General features: G+C 40.2%; 1 protein-coding gene across 5 annotated transcripts in view; it reads left to right on the forward strand.

The window, feature by feature from the left end:
- Nucleotides 1-16683, forward strand: part of TNRC6C (trinucleotide repeat containing adaptor 6C) — a 57703-nt gene that overhangs the window by 21992 nt on the left and 19028 nt on the right. For 4 of the 5 annotated variants that reach the window (XM_059828076.1, XM_059828074.1, XM_059828077.1 and 1 more), the window contains 5 exons: nucleotides 6337-6546; nucleotides 7809-7975; nucleotides 9179-9259; nucleotides 9940-9997; nucleotides 10212-10357. In XM_059828076.1, coding sequence (XP_059684059.1) covers nucleotides 6337-6546; nucleotides 7809-7975; nucleotides 9179-9259; nucleotides 9940-9997; nucleotides 10212-10357 — 662 coding nt within the window. Of the gene's footprint in view, nucleotides 1-1539; nucleotides 1544-6336; nucleotides 6547-7808; nucleotides 7976-9178; nucleotides 9260-9939; nucleotides 9998-10211; nucleotides 10358-16683 lie in introns of all 5 variants that reach the window. The other variant, XM_059828075.1, reaches the window with a different exon arrangement.

Raw genomic sequence — 16683 nt, forward strand, 5'->3', positions numbered from 1 at the left:
AACTGACAATTCAGATTTCTGAGTTGTAGTGGAGATATCATGAAAGTGGAGTTTTGTTTGGTTTTGGGTGGTTTTTCTGCGTTAAGCTGAATTTTTGGATGATTACATTGGTGCTTGTAAAACTGTTCATATATTGTTAATGCTCTTCAAATAATGTAACACCTTGCAGAGGAAAACATCCTGCTCCGAGTCCTTCAGATCTTGAAAATGGAATTTAAAACTGGTGTTGCTCTACAGTGGTTCCTCTGGAGAACAGGTGGTGGTAGCAAAGGAAGGGTTTCTTTGAAGTAATATGTTTATGCAGTCAGAGAACTGCTTATTAATTTGCAACCGTCCACTCAAGCTACCGCAAGCCTAGGTTAAAATGACAGTATTGTGCATCTTGCAAAATGTCCATTAGAAAGACTCTAAGATACTAAAGCAAGAGCAACTCTCAGAATATACTTAAGACAGCATGCAAGAAAGAGGATAAACTGAGTAATAGTGAAGACAATTTAAAATACGGTTCTGGTATTAAAATTCAGAGAAAGTTACTGAGGGCGTAGGTTAGGTTAGGCCTTTTGTTGTGTATTTTTGCTTACATACGTTTAGTTGTGTACACAGGTACCGATCTAAAGGCCATACATGGAAATATTTTGGAGGATTATTGTCTAATCTGCAGATGGAAGGTGGGAGCAGTCCCCTGTTCTTCGTGTGTTACGCCCATCTTTACTTTTGACTGCCTGAGAGGGGCTAGTCTCGTTGCTTATCTCACACAGAGCAAAAAATGTAATTTAAAATGATCCTATTAGTTTCCCCATTCGAAGCGCAGGAGACCTATTTTTAACACTGCGTGTAGCACATAGCAGCTGTAGAGCAATATCCTGTTGGTCTTTGTGGAAATTTACACAGACTTAAAACATCTACAGACCGTGTCCCATCTGCGGCAGCTAAAAGATGAGAAGCAAGTAATGAGCGGCTTTCCTACGACACAGACGTGGGCTTATAGTTTGTTGTCATGTGGTCTAACCTTATTTTTTCCTACTCCAATTCCCTGTCCTGTTGGCTATGCATTTCCAACCTCTCCGGTAAGGGAGACGAGAATCCTGTAGCCAGGAGACTTCCCTCATCCAGAACCAAATTTCACCCAACAGCAGTTTTCCATGTACAGTATTTCCATGCAAAACATAATTGATTAATTAAAGGTTGTGCCGTAGGGCGCAGGTTAAGTGCTCATCTAAAATCTTACGACGCTTGAACTAAGTAGTTATTTACCGCTGGCATTTTGTCTTCGGCATCGGTCATGATGCGCTTTGCCAATCACTGTTATCATTCCCTGTTATTTAGGGAATATCATGAATAAGGAACCCTGGGTTCTGTTCCTGTATAGCAGGGAAGTCTGGAGTAGCTGTCAGGTGGCACAGTCACGCATCCTGAAAGCAAAGAAGTGGATTTTAATTTTGCTGTACAGCACTAGTTAACTGTTCACAGGGGAGCAGCAGTCCCTTTTGGGTTTTAAGTTTATACTGTGTTAGTTTAGAAATGGAGGCCAAGCTGCAGTCTTGTTATTCAAGTTGTCACCCATCCCCAGAAGTTCTCAGAATTCTTTGAATACAGAACTTAAAAGCTATTGATGGGAAGCAGATGTTGGTACATGCTTGATGAACATGCATAATGCTCGAAGGAGTTTATTTTTTTTATTGGAGGAAGAAAAAAAAGGTAGATAATGTGATAAACGTAGTCCTTTCTGGTTATAGGAGCTTGCTCCCAAACCATTGGTGAGTTGTTTAGAAAGACAAGCAGAAAGCTAGTGGTTTTGATTGAGGTTCAATTTTTATCCAAATTACTTGTGCATAGTTCTTGCTAGCACTTTTAACTCTTGCAGCTTTGATACAAGGAGAATAAGAAGTGAGAAAAGGTTTTGCAAACAGGGACGATGAGAAGAGAGATCTCTGGATCCCAAACAGCACCAGATCCTTCCTCCAAATGCTGAGGAGGGGGCTTGATACTTTCCTGTTCCCATTAGGTGGGTAGAGACTGGCAGGGTTCCAACAGCCCGTCCTCAACAAAAGATACTGTAGGCTTCCCTATGGAGATTTTAGGTCGAAAACTAAGGTCTTTGTGGTTCCTAGAGAGTAAGGAGCTTAAGTTTTAAAAATCTGAACCAGGTCTAAATTCTGAAAGCTCTGAACATCTCTCTGTTCCTTTTATAATGCAGTGCCGTTGTCTCAGTGGCGACTTACGTGTCATTCATAGCATGTAATTTATGTGAAACGGAGAATGCAAGCGATGCGTTTGCCTTTGAACTTTCAGCAGAGTGGGTTTGAAACCAGATCAGTTTTGAGCTCCTTTAGGATGCTGATGTGTAAAAACCTAAAATCCTGTTACGGGTGCTCAGCCCTCTAACAGCCAAGTTCTGGGGCACAGCCAGGTGATCCTCAGAAACCTGCCCTCTGTTTTCACACAAGGTTGAAAGCCAAATAAGAGCTTCCCTAATGCTGAGCCATGAAAGAAGGCATGGAGCTCCACCGCATGAACCAGAATACCTTTCAGAAAATGAAGACCTGATAGGTTAAGGGTTCAGGTGTCTCTTAAAAATGTCCATAACCCTCCCCTTTACACGCACACTCCCCTATAGCTTATTTCTTTCCTATTATTAGCAGATTAACTAGTGACTATTTAGTAAACTATCTCATTTTTCTACCTAATATCGTCCTTCTTCATCTACATAAGGTTCTAATATTTTGGTTTGCCTGTATCGTGGTCATATGCTCTGGTATTTATCATGGACCAAACAACTTGAAGGAAAACAATTTCTGCCATCCAAATGGCTATAGGGTTATTTTGAGGGAAAACAACTGCGTCCTGCCACAGCTTAGTTAACGTTTCACTTTCCCTTGAGGATTTCCTGTTGGCTGTGGCCCAATGTTAATTATGTTTTTATTTCTATAAAACAAAGCTCTGCCAATGTGTCCATGTTTATTACTCACTGTGATCTTTTTGTTTCTTGCAATTCTAACAGTGTTGAAAAACTTGAGTATTAAAACCTTGCTTTCTTGCCAAAGAACCCTTTAACGGAGCTCATTCTGTTGCAAAACAACATTTCCTGCGGATCGGGGTGTTATTTAAGGCATGGAGCTTTTTCTCAGGAAGAGAAATAAGTTTTCTCGGAGCAGAATTTTTGAGAATTTCAGACAGGTTCAGATTTTGAGACCACTGTGAAGATGTTTTCCTTCCAAATAGCTGTGTGAAGGAACTTAGGAGTAGCTTCTTGCGTTCATTCAACCCCCTGGAAGGCCGTTTGTGAGCTGCCTTTATTGCGGGGTGTACGACAGTACTGGAAAGCATCGCGCTGCCAGAGGCAAGCTCTCGGAACTGCAAACTCTTGGAACTAATATTCCACCTGTGTCTGTTTCAAATGTGAAGCATACTGGGTTATTTTAAAAATTGAGGAAAAACCTGGTTTAAAGAAAGAGAGTCCTTTGGCGAATACAGAGTAAATTTCTTCTTTCACCTGTAGAGTTTTGCATCATTCATTCAAAAATATAACTATTCACCTTTTTAAGTTTCTACAGTAGAGTCATACGGAATCATAAAAAGGTAGCACAGAGATAGTAGCCTTAAGACAGCAGGTACTTAACACAGAGGGGAAAACAGGTTTGTAATGGAGAAGTGCTCTGGCACTTACCTACAGGTTAATTTTTGCAGCGCACAAGACATTTCTCCAGCAGCCTTCAGGTTTTATTGACTGATTTCCTGCACTTAATTTGATCTCTTAAGATAGTTTTGAAAACTTCTGGTTGATGCATTTTGTTTGTTTTTCTGTGCTTGCAAGTATTCTCTTTCAGTAAAGGCTGGCTCCCTCGTTACTTGTAATCCCGTATTATTTACTGCTCAGCGCATTTAAAGCACTTAACTCAAAATAACTCGGACGTTACACATCTGTGGTCTTGAATCAATGTTGTTGAATTTATAGTGAAGAGCAACAGAAGGACCAGTGCTTTTGAGGTTTTTATTCTACAACCTAGCACGCTTTGCCTTTTCGATATGTGAATTGTGTTTTAAGGTTGATTTCATAAATTCAATTACTTAGGGTTTCTAGTATAGGTTGCATGAACTCAGGGAAATGTTCGTATTCTGCACTCTATTTGTATTTGTATTCTAGTTGGTGCTTTAGAGCTGTTTTGTTTTCTGTTTCATTTGCCTGTAGTTAATCTTTTTCAGATGCCAGTATGATTAAATACATGCAGTTGTCTGACAAGGTTGCCTCCTGAGTAGCGAGGCAGAAATTCAAATAAAGCGTTCCTTAAATAAAGTTGGCTTAAAGACACAAGCAGAAAGCTTGAATAAGTATTTTATGTGCAACACCAAGGAAGTTGTCGTGTTAAGTAGAGGTTCATTTATATACATACACGTGTGCGTCTGCGAGTTTGTCTTCGGTACACACCTTAAAATACCCAGAAATTTAAGATACGTTGATAGAGCTTAGAACACAGTATTTTTGTTTCAAATGGAAATCAATTTAATGAAACAGGGAAATTTTGAGTTGTTTCAGGAGTACGTTGTAAAACGCAATGAATCTTGCTGGTAGTGAGGGAGCTTTATTAACCTACGTATTCCTGAACGTGTCGGCTTAGTTTGGATATGTTTTATGTCATAGGCACTTTTATCGGTATCTGAGAGAACTGCAGTTCCTTTAAGAAATAGAGCCTAAAATAAATCTGTAATATGGTGGCACTGGAGCGGCGGACAAATAAAAGCCCATCTATTTGAAAGGAATTTTTTTCTCTGCTAGCCAGTGTTTGAGTTATTATTGGCGATGTATATTGCCTGCAGTTTCTAGTAACAGAAATTCTGTTGAAATCAGTTAAGTTCTGCACAGACTTGTTCAATGAAACACCGTTGCCTGGTTAGTTTAATGTATTTCAAGGTACTCTTAAATAAAGTTCTTTTGCGGCGGCTTCGTTGCTGCTGTCTGCCTACTCTAGGTGTCAGGTTTTGTAGAAAATGTTATGTTTCTGCTCTTTGAAACCTTTCCAGAGCATTTTTACAGAGAGCATTGGGGAGCAAAAAAGGAATAGTGCTGCAGCAAAGTAGGCATCTCGTCCTTAAGTTATAAAAATCGGCTGGAAACAGAAATGACACTTTTTTGGGTAGTAGCAAAACCAAGTTTCTTTCCTACCAGATCTGGGTCCATGTTGTGAGCTGCCAGAAGTTACAAATTTGGCAGGGCAATAGTGGAATTTTTAAGCAGACTGAATTCTGCAATACTTGTTGAGATCTCAGTTGTCGTGTTAATGGAATGCTTTTTGTGATAATTGTAGACAAATAGGTTAATATCAGGTATATGTAATAACGATGTTTTCTTGCCTGTTATGTATCTGTCTCTTTTGTATATTTTTAAAAAGTACCTTGAACTCCATCTGACCCAAATCTGTCTCTTCAGAAAAAACTTTTTTTAAGAGGTAATGGTTATTTTAAATTCAGCTTACACTTTTGCTGTGTTGGTCAGCGTTGCTTTTTAGGACTTGGAAGCTATATGGCTGTTGCTGGCACATTCAACTTCAGGCCTAAAATCGGTGTCATACAGATTTAAGGGCATTACATTCAAGCCAAGCCAGACTAAGACAGTGTCTTTATAGTGACTTACGTCTTTTAATGAGTTAAAATAATACTCTGTAGGAAAATTACTTCTACCTGTCGTTCCTTATGATTTGACTACAGATGCTAATTGCAGTCTTGTCTAGTTCTCTTTAAAAATCGTATTTATTATAATGTAGAGACTCAGTGATGAAGGGGTACATAGGGAACACAGTCAACCGTGAGCTGTAATAAAAGCTTTAAGGAATGCATACAACATATATAATCTACATTGAAAGTGGTAACAAAACAAATATCCTCTTACTCCTAGGGCATGAGAAAAGAGATTTGATGATTTGTAAATAGCTAAAAGGAATTAAAATAGCTTAAAATCTTTCAGTGAAGCAAGGCCCAACTCAGATTTGGGTCGTGGTCTCCGGAACGCTGGTGCTGCTGCCTGTGCTCCCCGAGCCCTGTTCGGTCTCTCTGAGAGGTCCCGCTGGAAGCGGCTGCCCACGTGGCAGCCTGACTGCTCCCGGCTACGTTGAAAGATACCCTTTCTGTCCTGACAACTTGGCATCACTAAAGAAAAAGACTTTTAAGACCAAATCAAAGGGATTTTTTTTTTATATGCTGAATTAGAGTCACTGTGTGTACTTACTGGTTCATGCACGCTCTTTCCAGACGAAGACTTTAATACAATGTCCGTCTTTGAAATTATTGACAAAAGAAACCTTTCCTCTCGTCACTGTTCTTCTCTCCTTCCCCTTGCTTCAGCAGGCTGGGGAGAGATGCCTACTGTCCACACAAAGAACGAAGCTTCTTGGGGAGAGCCGTCATCCCCTTCTGCTGCAGTTGATAATGGCACTTCAGCATGGGGGAAACCCCCCAGCAGTGGTACAGGGTGGGGAGATAATCCTGCCGAGTCGGCAGGGACATATGGAAGAACAAATGCTCCAGCTGCTGCCCCAGCACTGTGCAAACCAGGTACGTGCGTGGATCGTCACTGTCGTAAGAGGCTGGGGGGAAAAAAGGGCACGGTGGGTTTGCTTCTGCCGGTATTTTTAAACAGCGCTTCTGGTTTTCTGTGCATTTCAATCGGACTGTCTTAATAATTTCATTCTCCAAACTCCGCTAGCTGTCTCAAAATGTTGATATTCCAGATACCAAAGTCAAACAAAAATATGAATATAGTGCATCTGTCCAGTAAATTTAAAGGTATTCCTTCGAGTATTTTTGCGTACCTGGAAAGCAGTGTAGCAGAGATGCAGGAAACAGCGAAACTGCAGAAGAACATGAATAGTGCTTATCCCTGGGTGCCTAAAAGAAACCTGTATTGGGATGAGAAGCAACTGAGCTCAGTCAAACTAGGGTTGATTCTGGTAGGAAGAGCAACACATGACAACAACTAGTCATAACCTCGCTATTCCGTAAAACTGAGGGAGTGGCTATCTTCTTCAGCTGTTAAAACTGTTCACAGGTTGAGGAACGTCTTCATCTACTTACTGCTTCACGATTCCTAACTAATGTTTTTTGATAAAAATCCTCCATCTCTAAATGCCCTGAAGGCTACAGTGCTTGCTTTAGGCTTCTGTTTTGGCCATGGAAGTCTTCAAGTTGCACTCCTGCAAAGTACTCTACTGAGAGATAGTTAGAAGGCCCAGAAAACCTAAAATGAGGAGTGAGAGATCTTAAGATGAGTAATCCCAGCTTTAAACAGAGCAAACAGGATAAAACGGAACGAGGTGACACAACCTCGTCACTGAATGTAAAGTGTTCCCTGCAGCCCACGTGCTCCTTTCAGATTCCGTTCTTCTGAGTTGGGAATGAGTTTCTGACCATTAATGACCTCAAAATTTGGTTTTGTTCATCGGAAGAATGTGGCAGCTAAAACGGTGAGATTCATTGAAAGCAAAATAGCACTTAGCAAGTGTGTGGTCATACTTTTGGTTCCTTGTTCCTAGGAGACTGGAATGACCGTGACCACAGTTCTTACTTGTTCAGGAAAAAGCAAGACTTGCTGTTGCTGGACTTTTTCTTCTATGAAGTCTTTAGAGAACTTTTCTTTTTTGCTAGCTTCAAAGAAGGCATCCTTATCATTTAATACCACTTAAGCTCCTTGGTGAACCTCTCTATCTCTTGAAAAGACTCAAATGTTAGCATACTGGGTATGGCACAAAACGATATTTCTGTAAAATTTGCAGGAAACTGAATAAGATTTTTCTTCTCCCTCATTCCTTTCCCTCCAGCTTCAAAATCTATGCAAGAAGGCTGGGGCAGTGGTGGGGATGAAGTGAATCTCAGTACTAGTCAGTGGGAAGATGAAGAAGGAGATATGTGGAATAATACTGCTTCACAAGAGAGCAGCTCCTCCTGTAATTCCTGGGGGAACGCCCCGAAGAAAGGACTTCAAAAGGTAAGACAAAAATAAAGATACTCTCTAGAAAAGAGTGGAATTAGTATAACATTTCTAGAATAAGTTGTCACAAATTTTCTGTTGCATTACACCTGTACTCTTAAATTAGACCTGACACCTGAACCCAAAGACAGCTTGCCACTACAGTGGTTCAAGTACAGCCTAGCTTGTTTCCAGGGCAAAATGGGAGATCTTTGACTTTAAGCATGTCCGATGCTTTGGGAGTTTTGTTGGTGTTGCTTTTGTTTTCTCTTAAGTTTTAGAAGCTTTCAATTATTCTAAAGAACTGATAATGTATTAGCAGAAACAGAAATGGTGTTAAGGGGGCTTTCAGACACTTTCCGTGGTGGTAGAAAAGCAAACAGTAGTTCGTGATGAAGTGGTTCAACAAAAAAATACCTATTTCCCATTTCTGAGGAACAAACAGATAATTGTAAGGTGTGTACTGGTATGAGAACAAAGCAAATTGTATTAATGACGCAGTCAACCAAGAACATAGACAATTGTGTTAGGAAGTGTTCCATTGCACAGTCTTTATTTCAGGAGAAGGCCAGGCTGTAACTTAAAGGAATTGGGAATGCATTTAGCCAGTTTGTTTGTTATTCCATTAGCCAACAGTTAGGCCAGTGATTTGATCAAGTATGGTTGTTTCTTGTACTGTCCGCAGCCCAAAACAAATCCACGCTTGTCCCTTGGTACTTTCTGGAGAACTGAAAGGAAGAGACTTCTTAAGGATTTTGTGATAGAAAAGCTGCACAGAGATCTTTTAAAGGTGTTTATCTAGACGCTCTTGTTTGTTTTTAAGAAAATACACTGAGTAACGTTCTTAACTTCAAGGTTGCAAACTTGTTTTTGGGAATGTTTTTTAGGAAGTGTTGTACTATTTCATTATGTTTTTCTGCCAAGGATTAAAATGAAAAATGTAAATTCAAAGGTGGCTTTAATTCAGTGGTCGGCAAATCAAATACTAAATAGTACACTGAACGCCTATTCAGCTGAGATAAAATTTGTACGCTTTGGGGGAAGAGAATCGTAGTTACGTTGTTCGGAGGGTTCTTCAATACTTTCTAAATTAATGTACTAATATATCTTTCAGTAGCATGTATCATTAATAAGAAAAACTCACCATCTATTTTATGTACATCTCACTGGTATGAATACAGGAACCAGACCATTAATGGAATCTCCCATTTATTTACTAAGGGCATGAAGACATCTAGCAAGCAAGATGAGGCCTGGATCATGAACCGTCTGATAAAACAGCTCACAGACATGGGCTTCCCTGTGAGTAGTGCTCATAGCTAGCACACCTGTGGCTTAGCTTTTGTAGCCTGTAGTTCTGACTTGCGATGTTTCAGACTGTAGCTACAAAAAGATCTTCGGTCTCTTCTTCACACCGGGAAGTGGTTCTGTTACCTGCATTTAGACGTTACTCTAATTTCAGAAATCTACCGTAAACTAGCAGAGTGCTTTCTGAGATAGATTACTTGATGATATACTTTGTGTGATGACATTTATAAATCTTTTGAAGTTCAGAGTTGTGTAACAGTAGGTGTTACTTTGAACTTCCGTAATAATTCCACTGCTGTTCCCCTTTTCTTATTAAACAGGTGAAATTAGAGTATAGTTGGTTGGTTTTTTGGTGGGTTTGTGTTTGTTTTATTCTGTTTTGTTTTTAGAGAAAGGCATGTCATAGTGATATTTAAGTTGTCCATAGAAAACAGGGAGACGTTTGAATAGAACAGTATGATTTGACCTTGTTGAACTGGTACTTACTTGACAATCCGAAACTAACTGAATTGTTGCAGGAATTGGTAAAGGCAGAAAAAAAATGTGCGCAGACATTATTTGTGCTGCTGAGTAAATACTAAATCTGGTATTTGAGACTTATCTGTTTTCTCTTTGCTTTGAAATCATATAAGCATGATTACTTTTTCTCTTAACATAATCCACGTTTTTGACAGAGAGAGCCAGCGGAAGAGGCCTTGAAGAGCAACAATATGAATCTCGATCAGGCCATGAGTAAGTATCTGTGTAACTAAATTTTTTTTCTCTTTAAAGCAACACAGGAACCATTCAAGATTCTGAGAGTTTGATCTTACCCAGATGTATTTGATAATAATACTTACCTTCTTGCTTTTGCTTTTGTAAGCAAGACCTACTTCTCTGAACTACTGTTGGCAAATTTCACTGTCTTTGCGTCAGCTTTTTCAATATGTTTCCTCTTTCTGTGAAGGTGCTCTGCTGGAAAAGAAGGTGGAAATGGACAAGCGTGGAATGGGAGTGACCGACTATAATGGAATGGTCACCAAACCCCTTGGCTGCCGCCCACCACCAATCTCCAAAGAGTCTTCCATGGACCGCCCCACCTTCCTTGACAAGGTAAGTTCAGAAATATGAATGTGATTTACAAGTCAAAACTGTACACAGTATAGAAATACTGATGATTTGTACTGTCCGTTTAGAAAGCTGTAGAGAGAAATGTGATAGGTAATTACATGGTGCTTTATTCTTTTTCTTCTCTTCTTTAATCTCGTGGGGAAATTTAGTCCTTGTGGAAAGGACCAGCGATTTGATTCCCACATAGAAATTAACAATGGTCACCCCCAGTGTTACACCCGAAATGAAAACCTGCTAAGGAATCAGTAATGCAATGGAACTAGAAATGGGAAGAACAAAGAAACAGAGCACGGGAAGCCTTTCACTCTGTAAGAGTCCAGAGAGTCCGTGACCCTTGCCCAAAAGAATGATCAGGCAGGACCAAGGCCAAAATCTTCAAGAATTAGGCTCCTAATTCCTGTTTTAGTTTTGAACTCCTTATAGATTTCAGTGAAAGTTCAGTACTTAAATAGGAATGAGGAGCTGAGGTATTTTTGTTAAGTCAAAGAGCAGCCACGCACAGTCATAAATAGCTTCCCCTATGAGCTTCCTTTTCTGTGATCACGTATGACACATTCTCCAGCACCGTTTAATGGCTGAGGAGAAGGCTCCAGAAGTTCCTGGTGTCCAAGATTCAAAGTGCCTAAAGAAAAGGATGTAGGGAACACTGCAGCCGGATCTTCAGTAGGAAATGAGAGCTACAACCTGACACAAAGTCCTACAAAGAGACCCACGAGACCACCTCAGAATCCCCCCCAAATTATTAATAAGCAATGAAGAGCTGCTGGTGCCATTCTGTATTTCACAGTTTATTTGAAATATTCATAAAGGTGTGGGGTGGTGGTTTCTGAGTGCAGAAATCGGTACTTGTCACAAACTGTGCTGAAGCCAATTCATTTTACATAAGGTGTTTACAGGATGTGAGACAGTAATGATATCTAGTCTTGTTAACACAGACTGTATTAAAAACTTTACCGACCCTGAATAACGATTATCTTTCCAGTTCTCCACCCTGTGTTTTCTTATAGTCTTAACTATAGCGTTATCCTTAAAGTTATGGTTTGTGTTGTGACAGGTTCCCAGGTGTTGTGCTAAGAAAATTAGCCTGGCGCTATGCTAGGACATCTGATAAATACTGACCTTCTAATGACAGCTATTACTATTTCTGCTGTCATCACAGTCTAAATAAACAGTTTGCTGAGGTTTTGTGCTGGTACAATGCAAACTGTAAACAAGTTAATTTGGTTAAACACAAATGCATCTTACATAATTGTGGGTTATTTATATTAATAAGGAACAATTAGCATCTGTATAAAATGTGCTTTAGAGGGTCCTCACATACCAAAAGTTTTGTGATAGTTCAAATGCTGCCGCAGTGCTGTGTAATCTCGTGTCACGGCAGTTTCCTCCGAAGGTTATGTATTAGAAAACTGCTTTTCTGCTTTTGGGGGAGTAATAACGTTCGTTCTTTCTGGGCTCCCTACTTATATCGGAATGATGTGGTGTCCGTTACGTTGTTGTTCCCTAAACCAGACTAAACTGATTGTGTATTTCCTACAATGTGAGGCTCAACCTGGATCTTCCTCCTTCTTTTTCTCTTCCTGCCGTGTAAAGTTCATCCTTAACTATGGCCAATCTATTTCTTGATGGCAAATTTTAACGAATATGTTAATAGAAGGATCTCTGTCCTGATGAAGGTCACAAAATTAACGCATGCATGCCAGTTAACCTTTTCTTTTCAAGGGTAACAATATCTTGAGCAAATTATTGTAATTTATCTTGAGTAAAATTGTTGCCAGGGAGGGAGGTGCATTGTGTGCAGCATGGTGCATAATTATGGAAACATATGTTAAACACAACTACTGAGAAGAGAGTACTAAAATCATTAATATTCATACAGCAACTAAAGTCTGCCAGTCTAGGCATAATCTGTCACAGTGACTTTACTATAACAAAGGAAATAATCCCAAACTATATTTGTTAGCTATCAAAGTGTTGAGCAACTCGCTAAGTGAATTAAACAAATGTAGTTTCTACTCTAAGAATAGATATTTTTCCAAAGAGATTCCTTTCAGATTTATAGCTCATGCTACTAGAGCGACTCCTCTTCTCCAAAACCTTTTTGCCCTTTGAGGTACTATTTCAGAGCATGAGCCTGGAGCTGTCTCACTTCCTGCTCAGGACATCCTTGGTCGGTGAACAAGCTCTCCGCACAGCTGCACAAAGCACTCCAGCCAATGTTCCTTATTTTACTTATTGTCTTATCAAGTCATTATCCTTTTGCTTGGCTTTGCTGAGTCTTCAATAAGTTATGCGAGGTTCCTGTTCATTAAATTGTAAGTTGGGTTAGTATGCTCATTGCTACCACTCTTTCTCAGCTGATTCTCTCAGCTCACCTGAGTTGAGTCTCCATGATTATTTCTTCTGCATTTTCTCTGACAGGTAAAACTCCCTGTTTTTCAGGATGTTATCTTGCCCTGTAGCACCATAAAAGGAGAAGGGGGAAAATCCGGTGGCTTCGAGGAAATAAAGATCCAGCCTAGCAGTACCCTGATACGTGATCTCGACCACGTTATCTTATACTTGGTGGCGAGCATGCTGTGCTTAGGTATCAGGTTTGCTTGAAGATGTTACCTGGTGTCTTCTGGAGCCATCAATTTGTAAGAAAAGCATGTAAGATTTTCCTGGAAACAACTTGAAAAATATTGGAAATAAGCCCAGAGTGCTTCAAAGAATCTTTTCTTAAAGCGTAGGGATTTGGCTTGGGTACCACTTCTGAGAACTGGGACTCAGGTTTGGTGTGTATTCTCACTGCACCTATCGAGTGTTCTTCTAAGCTCAGAAGAAAAATGTGGTGGTTTGCTGACCTGCTCTGACCACCCCGTAATTGAAAATCTTGAACCATACAGTGACGTCGCTTAATTTTTTAGCACATTCAGATGCAAGCATTGAACTCTGGACCATTGTATCAAATGTATGTGATGAGAAGTCAGGTCAGCTCTCTGAAGAGAAGTAACGTCAGCCAGCTTTGGCATTAGCTCAGTCTTGCCTTCTGCGAGGCTTCTGTTAGTTCCATGGCAGACTTGTTTTCCCTCCTGTTCTCCTCTGGTTTTGTTTTTTTCATCCTTTCTCCCATACTGCCAGCAGAGGCTCCTGTCTTCCTTTGCCCTGATGCTGCTTCCAAACTTTCTCCCAAATTTTTGAGCGTGTAGGAGACTGTGAAATTCTCGCCTTACAAATTCAGTCTCCTTTTCACTACTGTCTTACTCATTGATCGGATCTTCTTCTCTACTGTTGAGGAAGCCAGGTCTACAAGTCTTGATGCCTGTTGGCTGCAATCATGTTCTTCCAAAAATATTCTGACTAGACTTTTCCCTTGTTTCTAATGTGAACCTAGTGTTTGTTGGGTTTTTTCAACCTCGTCCTTCACATTCTGATCCCACTTGTCTCTGGTGAGTGGGATTGCTTTTTGTCTTTGGGATAATAAATGGGATATTTTGTCATTATGCAGAAACACTTTTGCAGGCCTTGCGATTAGATGATGATGATGATGACTAGAATTTTAAGGTTGACTTTTAAATAATTATTCTTTGCTCCATTTGGCTTCCTATGATCCAGTGACTGTTTCTTTTTTGAAATTCCAAATTTTGAAACCTCTTTCATATTCCTGTGTTTTCAAAATGAAAAATACCAATGATGAGTACTTCTTGGAGTATTGCATTTCCTGCGAGTTTCTCTTGCCTGTACCTAACTCCTGTCAGATTTGAAGAGAACTTATTTTGAGGTGAGATTTTATTACTTCAACTTCCTCTTTTGGAAAAGGTTTTCTTCTGTTTTAAGAAGTTGTTAGTGTCTATTTTTTACTGACTACTTCTGTAACTGACTTTGTACAAAGACATCTGGCAAATTCATCAGTCTCTCATCTGTCTGTTGGGACATTTTGATTCATGAAGTGGCAGTTGTTAGCAGATGACTGCCAATGTGTCCAGGAATCCTCTGCTAAATTGTCCATATCTCACAGGGCTAAAAAATGCTTGAGTAATGCCGCTTGCATTCTGTCATATTTGGTACGTGAGACTATTGTGAGAGACTTTCCGAAGTCCTAAAAGTAATGTATTGTTGAGCACCGGTGTGGTGCTTTGTGTTGGATAACTGTAGAAGGATATACTTCAACTAGTAGGATTTTACAGTTGTGTCAAGTCCCTTCAAAAAAGGTAAAGGCATTGCTGGATTGAGCGTGATTTTGACAATTCAGATGTAGGGGATTTGTTGAATTGATTAGCCTGAGGGAGAAATGCAACGTAAATTTGTAAGAAAATCACTGTGGAGGAAAGGTTAGGTAGAAAAGGAAACAATTAGTACATAAAGAGCCTGAAAAATCATGGGTCACAAAGCATTGTCAGCGGTAAAGGTATCAGCTATCTAGGTTGAGAATGACTGAGGAGTACTTTAAGTTGACTGACTAAAATACTTTATGTGAAATGAATTGATTTCAGCTCCACCTATAGAGCAGATTTGTGCAGCAGGGTTGGCACCTTACAGTAAGTTCAAATAAAAAAAAAAACAGAACAAAGTGAATGTGAACACTGTGTTATAAACTTGCTACAAAACACGTTTGCTGCAGCTGAGCCAAGGAACGCGCTTGTGAAGGCGGCCTTGCAGCAAGAGTCCGCCTGTTCTGGAAATTAGATGCCTGAGTCTCCAGTGTGGCTTGTCCTCCACTGTCCCTGGCACTGCCTGTTTCCAAAATGAGAAAAAATAATGTCAATGAGACAAGACTTGAATAAATTTTGGGGGCAGGGAGGGATTGCATTGGTCTTTCATGGTCAATAGGTCTGTTCACATAGGAAACAATGGCATCTGAAGGAGAGAGCACGCACGAAGCTTGAAATTATTTTCACTTTAAAGGGGGAAGGGTAGAATTGTAAACATATGTCTGTGATCTAAGGAGAAATCCTTGAACCTGTTACTGTCATGCAAGCTGCAGTTGTTTGTGGAGTGTGACTGATGTCCAGTAGAATGTAAAATATCTTGAGCTGAAAGGCCTTGGGGATATCATTAGAAAATGTCAGTGTCCCCCTCAGGATAGTCGGATAGCGCGTCAAGTGTCACTTTGCCTGATAGTAGAGAAACTTTTTCTTTGCATCAAAGGAGAGCTGTTGAAAATGCATTTTTCAGGATTAACTTAGAACATAAAATTTACCGAGCGTGCTTGCTGCATTAGGTCATTTGTTTGGGTATCTGGTTAGCGGACTGGGCTGCGTTTTTAACAAAGGAGCTTTATCAGTTTCTCACAATCTTCTGGGGCATTGAATTTATTGGGTGAAATAACCTAGCTCCTCACCTATTCAAAAGCCTTTCTTTGCAATGAATATATTGCCTGAAAAACACCAGTCCAGCACACTGCAAATTAAAGATTTTTCACTCTGCCTGTTTTTGGAGCTCTACTTTGTACACAGTGTTATTTGATCATGCTTGCCGCAGGCTTCCCAGACATCAAAGCACAGTTTGAGATAGAAGTCGGTACCCCACTGTAATACCAGCTAGATATCTACCTGTTTGATTGGGGATTATATGGTTTATTTTATTTTCTGACTTGCTGTTTGCCCTCCGCGGGGGCTGCCTTCTGTGCATCGTATCCATGTTCAACCATGGTTCCTTACAGCCCCGTTATCAGGAGGGGCTCCTTATGTCTTCCTAGAATCTGCCTCCTCCTGGGGAATGTTCAGGCAGTGTCTTAATCGCTTTCCTAGGAGGGCTACGCAGACAGCATTATCGTTACTGTTTTTAAGTATTTTTGTGTTCATTGAGTGCGTTAGTGTAATGTTTCATAGTGGATAATAATAACTCAGTGCTATGTGAATATGAAAAGAGGCTCTTGTGTCTCAGTTAGGAGAGGGGATTAATGCAAAAACGCTTTTTTAAGAGCAGAGTTATGATGTGGAACCAAATGCAGACTGATATCAAATAAGCTGATCTGGCCTTTCCCAAGTTCTGGGTTAGCAAAAGCGGGATGTCGTATATACGTCTGTGCTCCGCTGCCGAGAGCTTACCAAACCAACAGAAGACCTCCCTGAAACATGCTGGGTCTCTTCCCTTTCCACCTTTTGATCTGGTGGAGAAGAGAGGGAAAAATCCAAGGGGGGAGGAGGGGATGGCCGCATAATAGCTCTGCGATCGCTTGCTAGAATCCCTCCTTTCCTTCTGGAGAGGTGGGTGAGGGTGGTTGTGCATTTGTGGGTTAAGTGCAACAAAGTAAAGAAAAACAGTACCTTAATCCTCTTTCTCTCTTTCTTCTCCCTTCACTCCATACTTTTCATTCCCTGTTA

The sequence above is a fragment of the Gavia stellata genome, chromosome 22 (assembly GCF_030936135.1).
Source record: "Gavia stellata isolate bGavSte3 chromosome 22, bGavSte3.hap2, whole genome shotgun sequence".
NCBI lineage: Eukaryota > Metazoa > Chordata > Aves > Gaviiformes > Gaviidae > Gavia > Gavia stellata.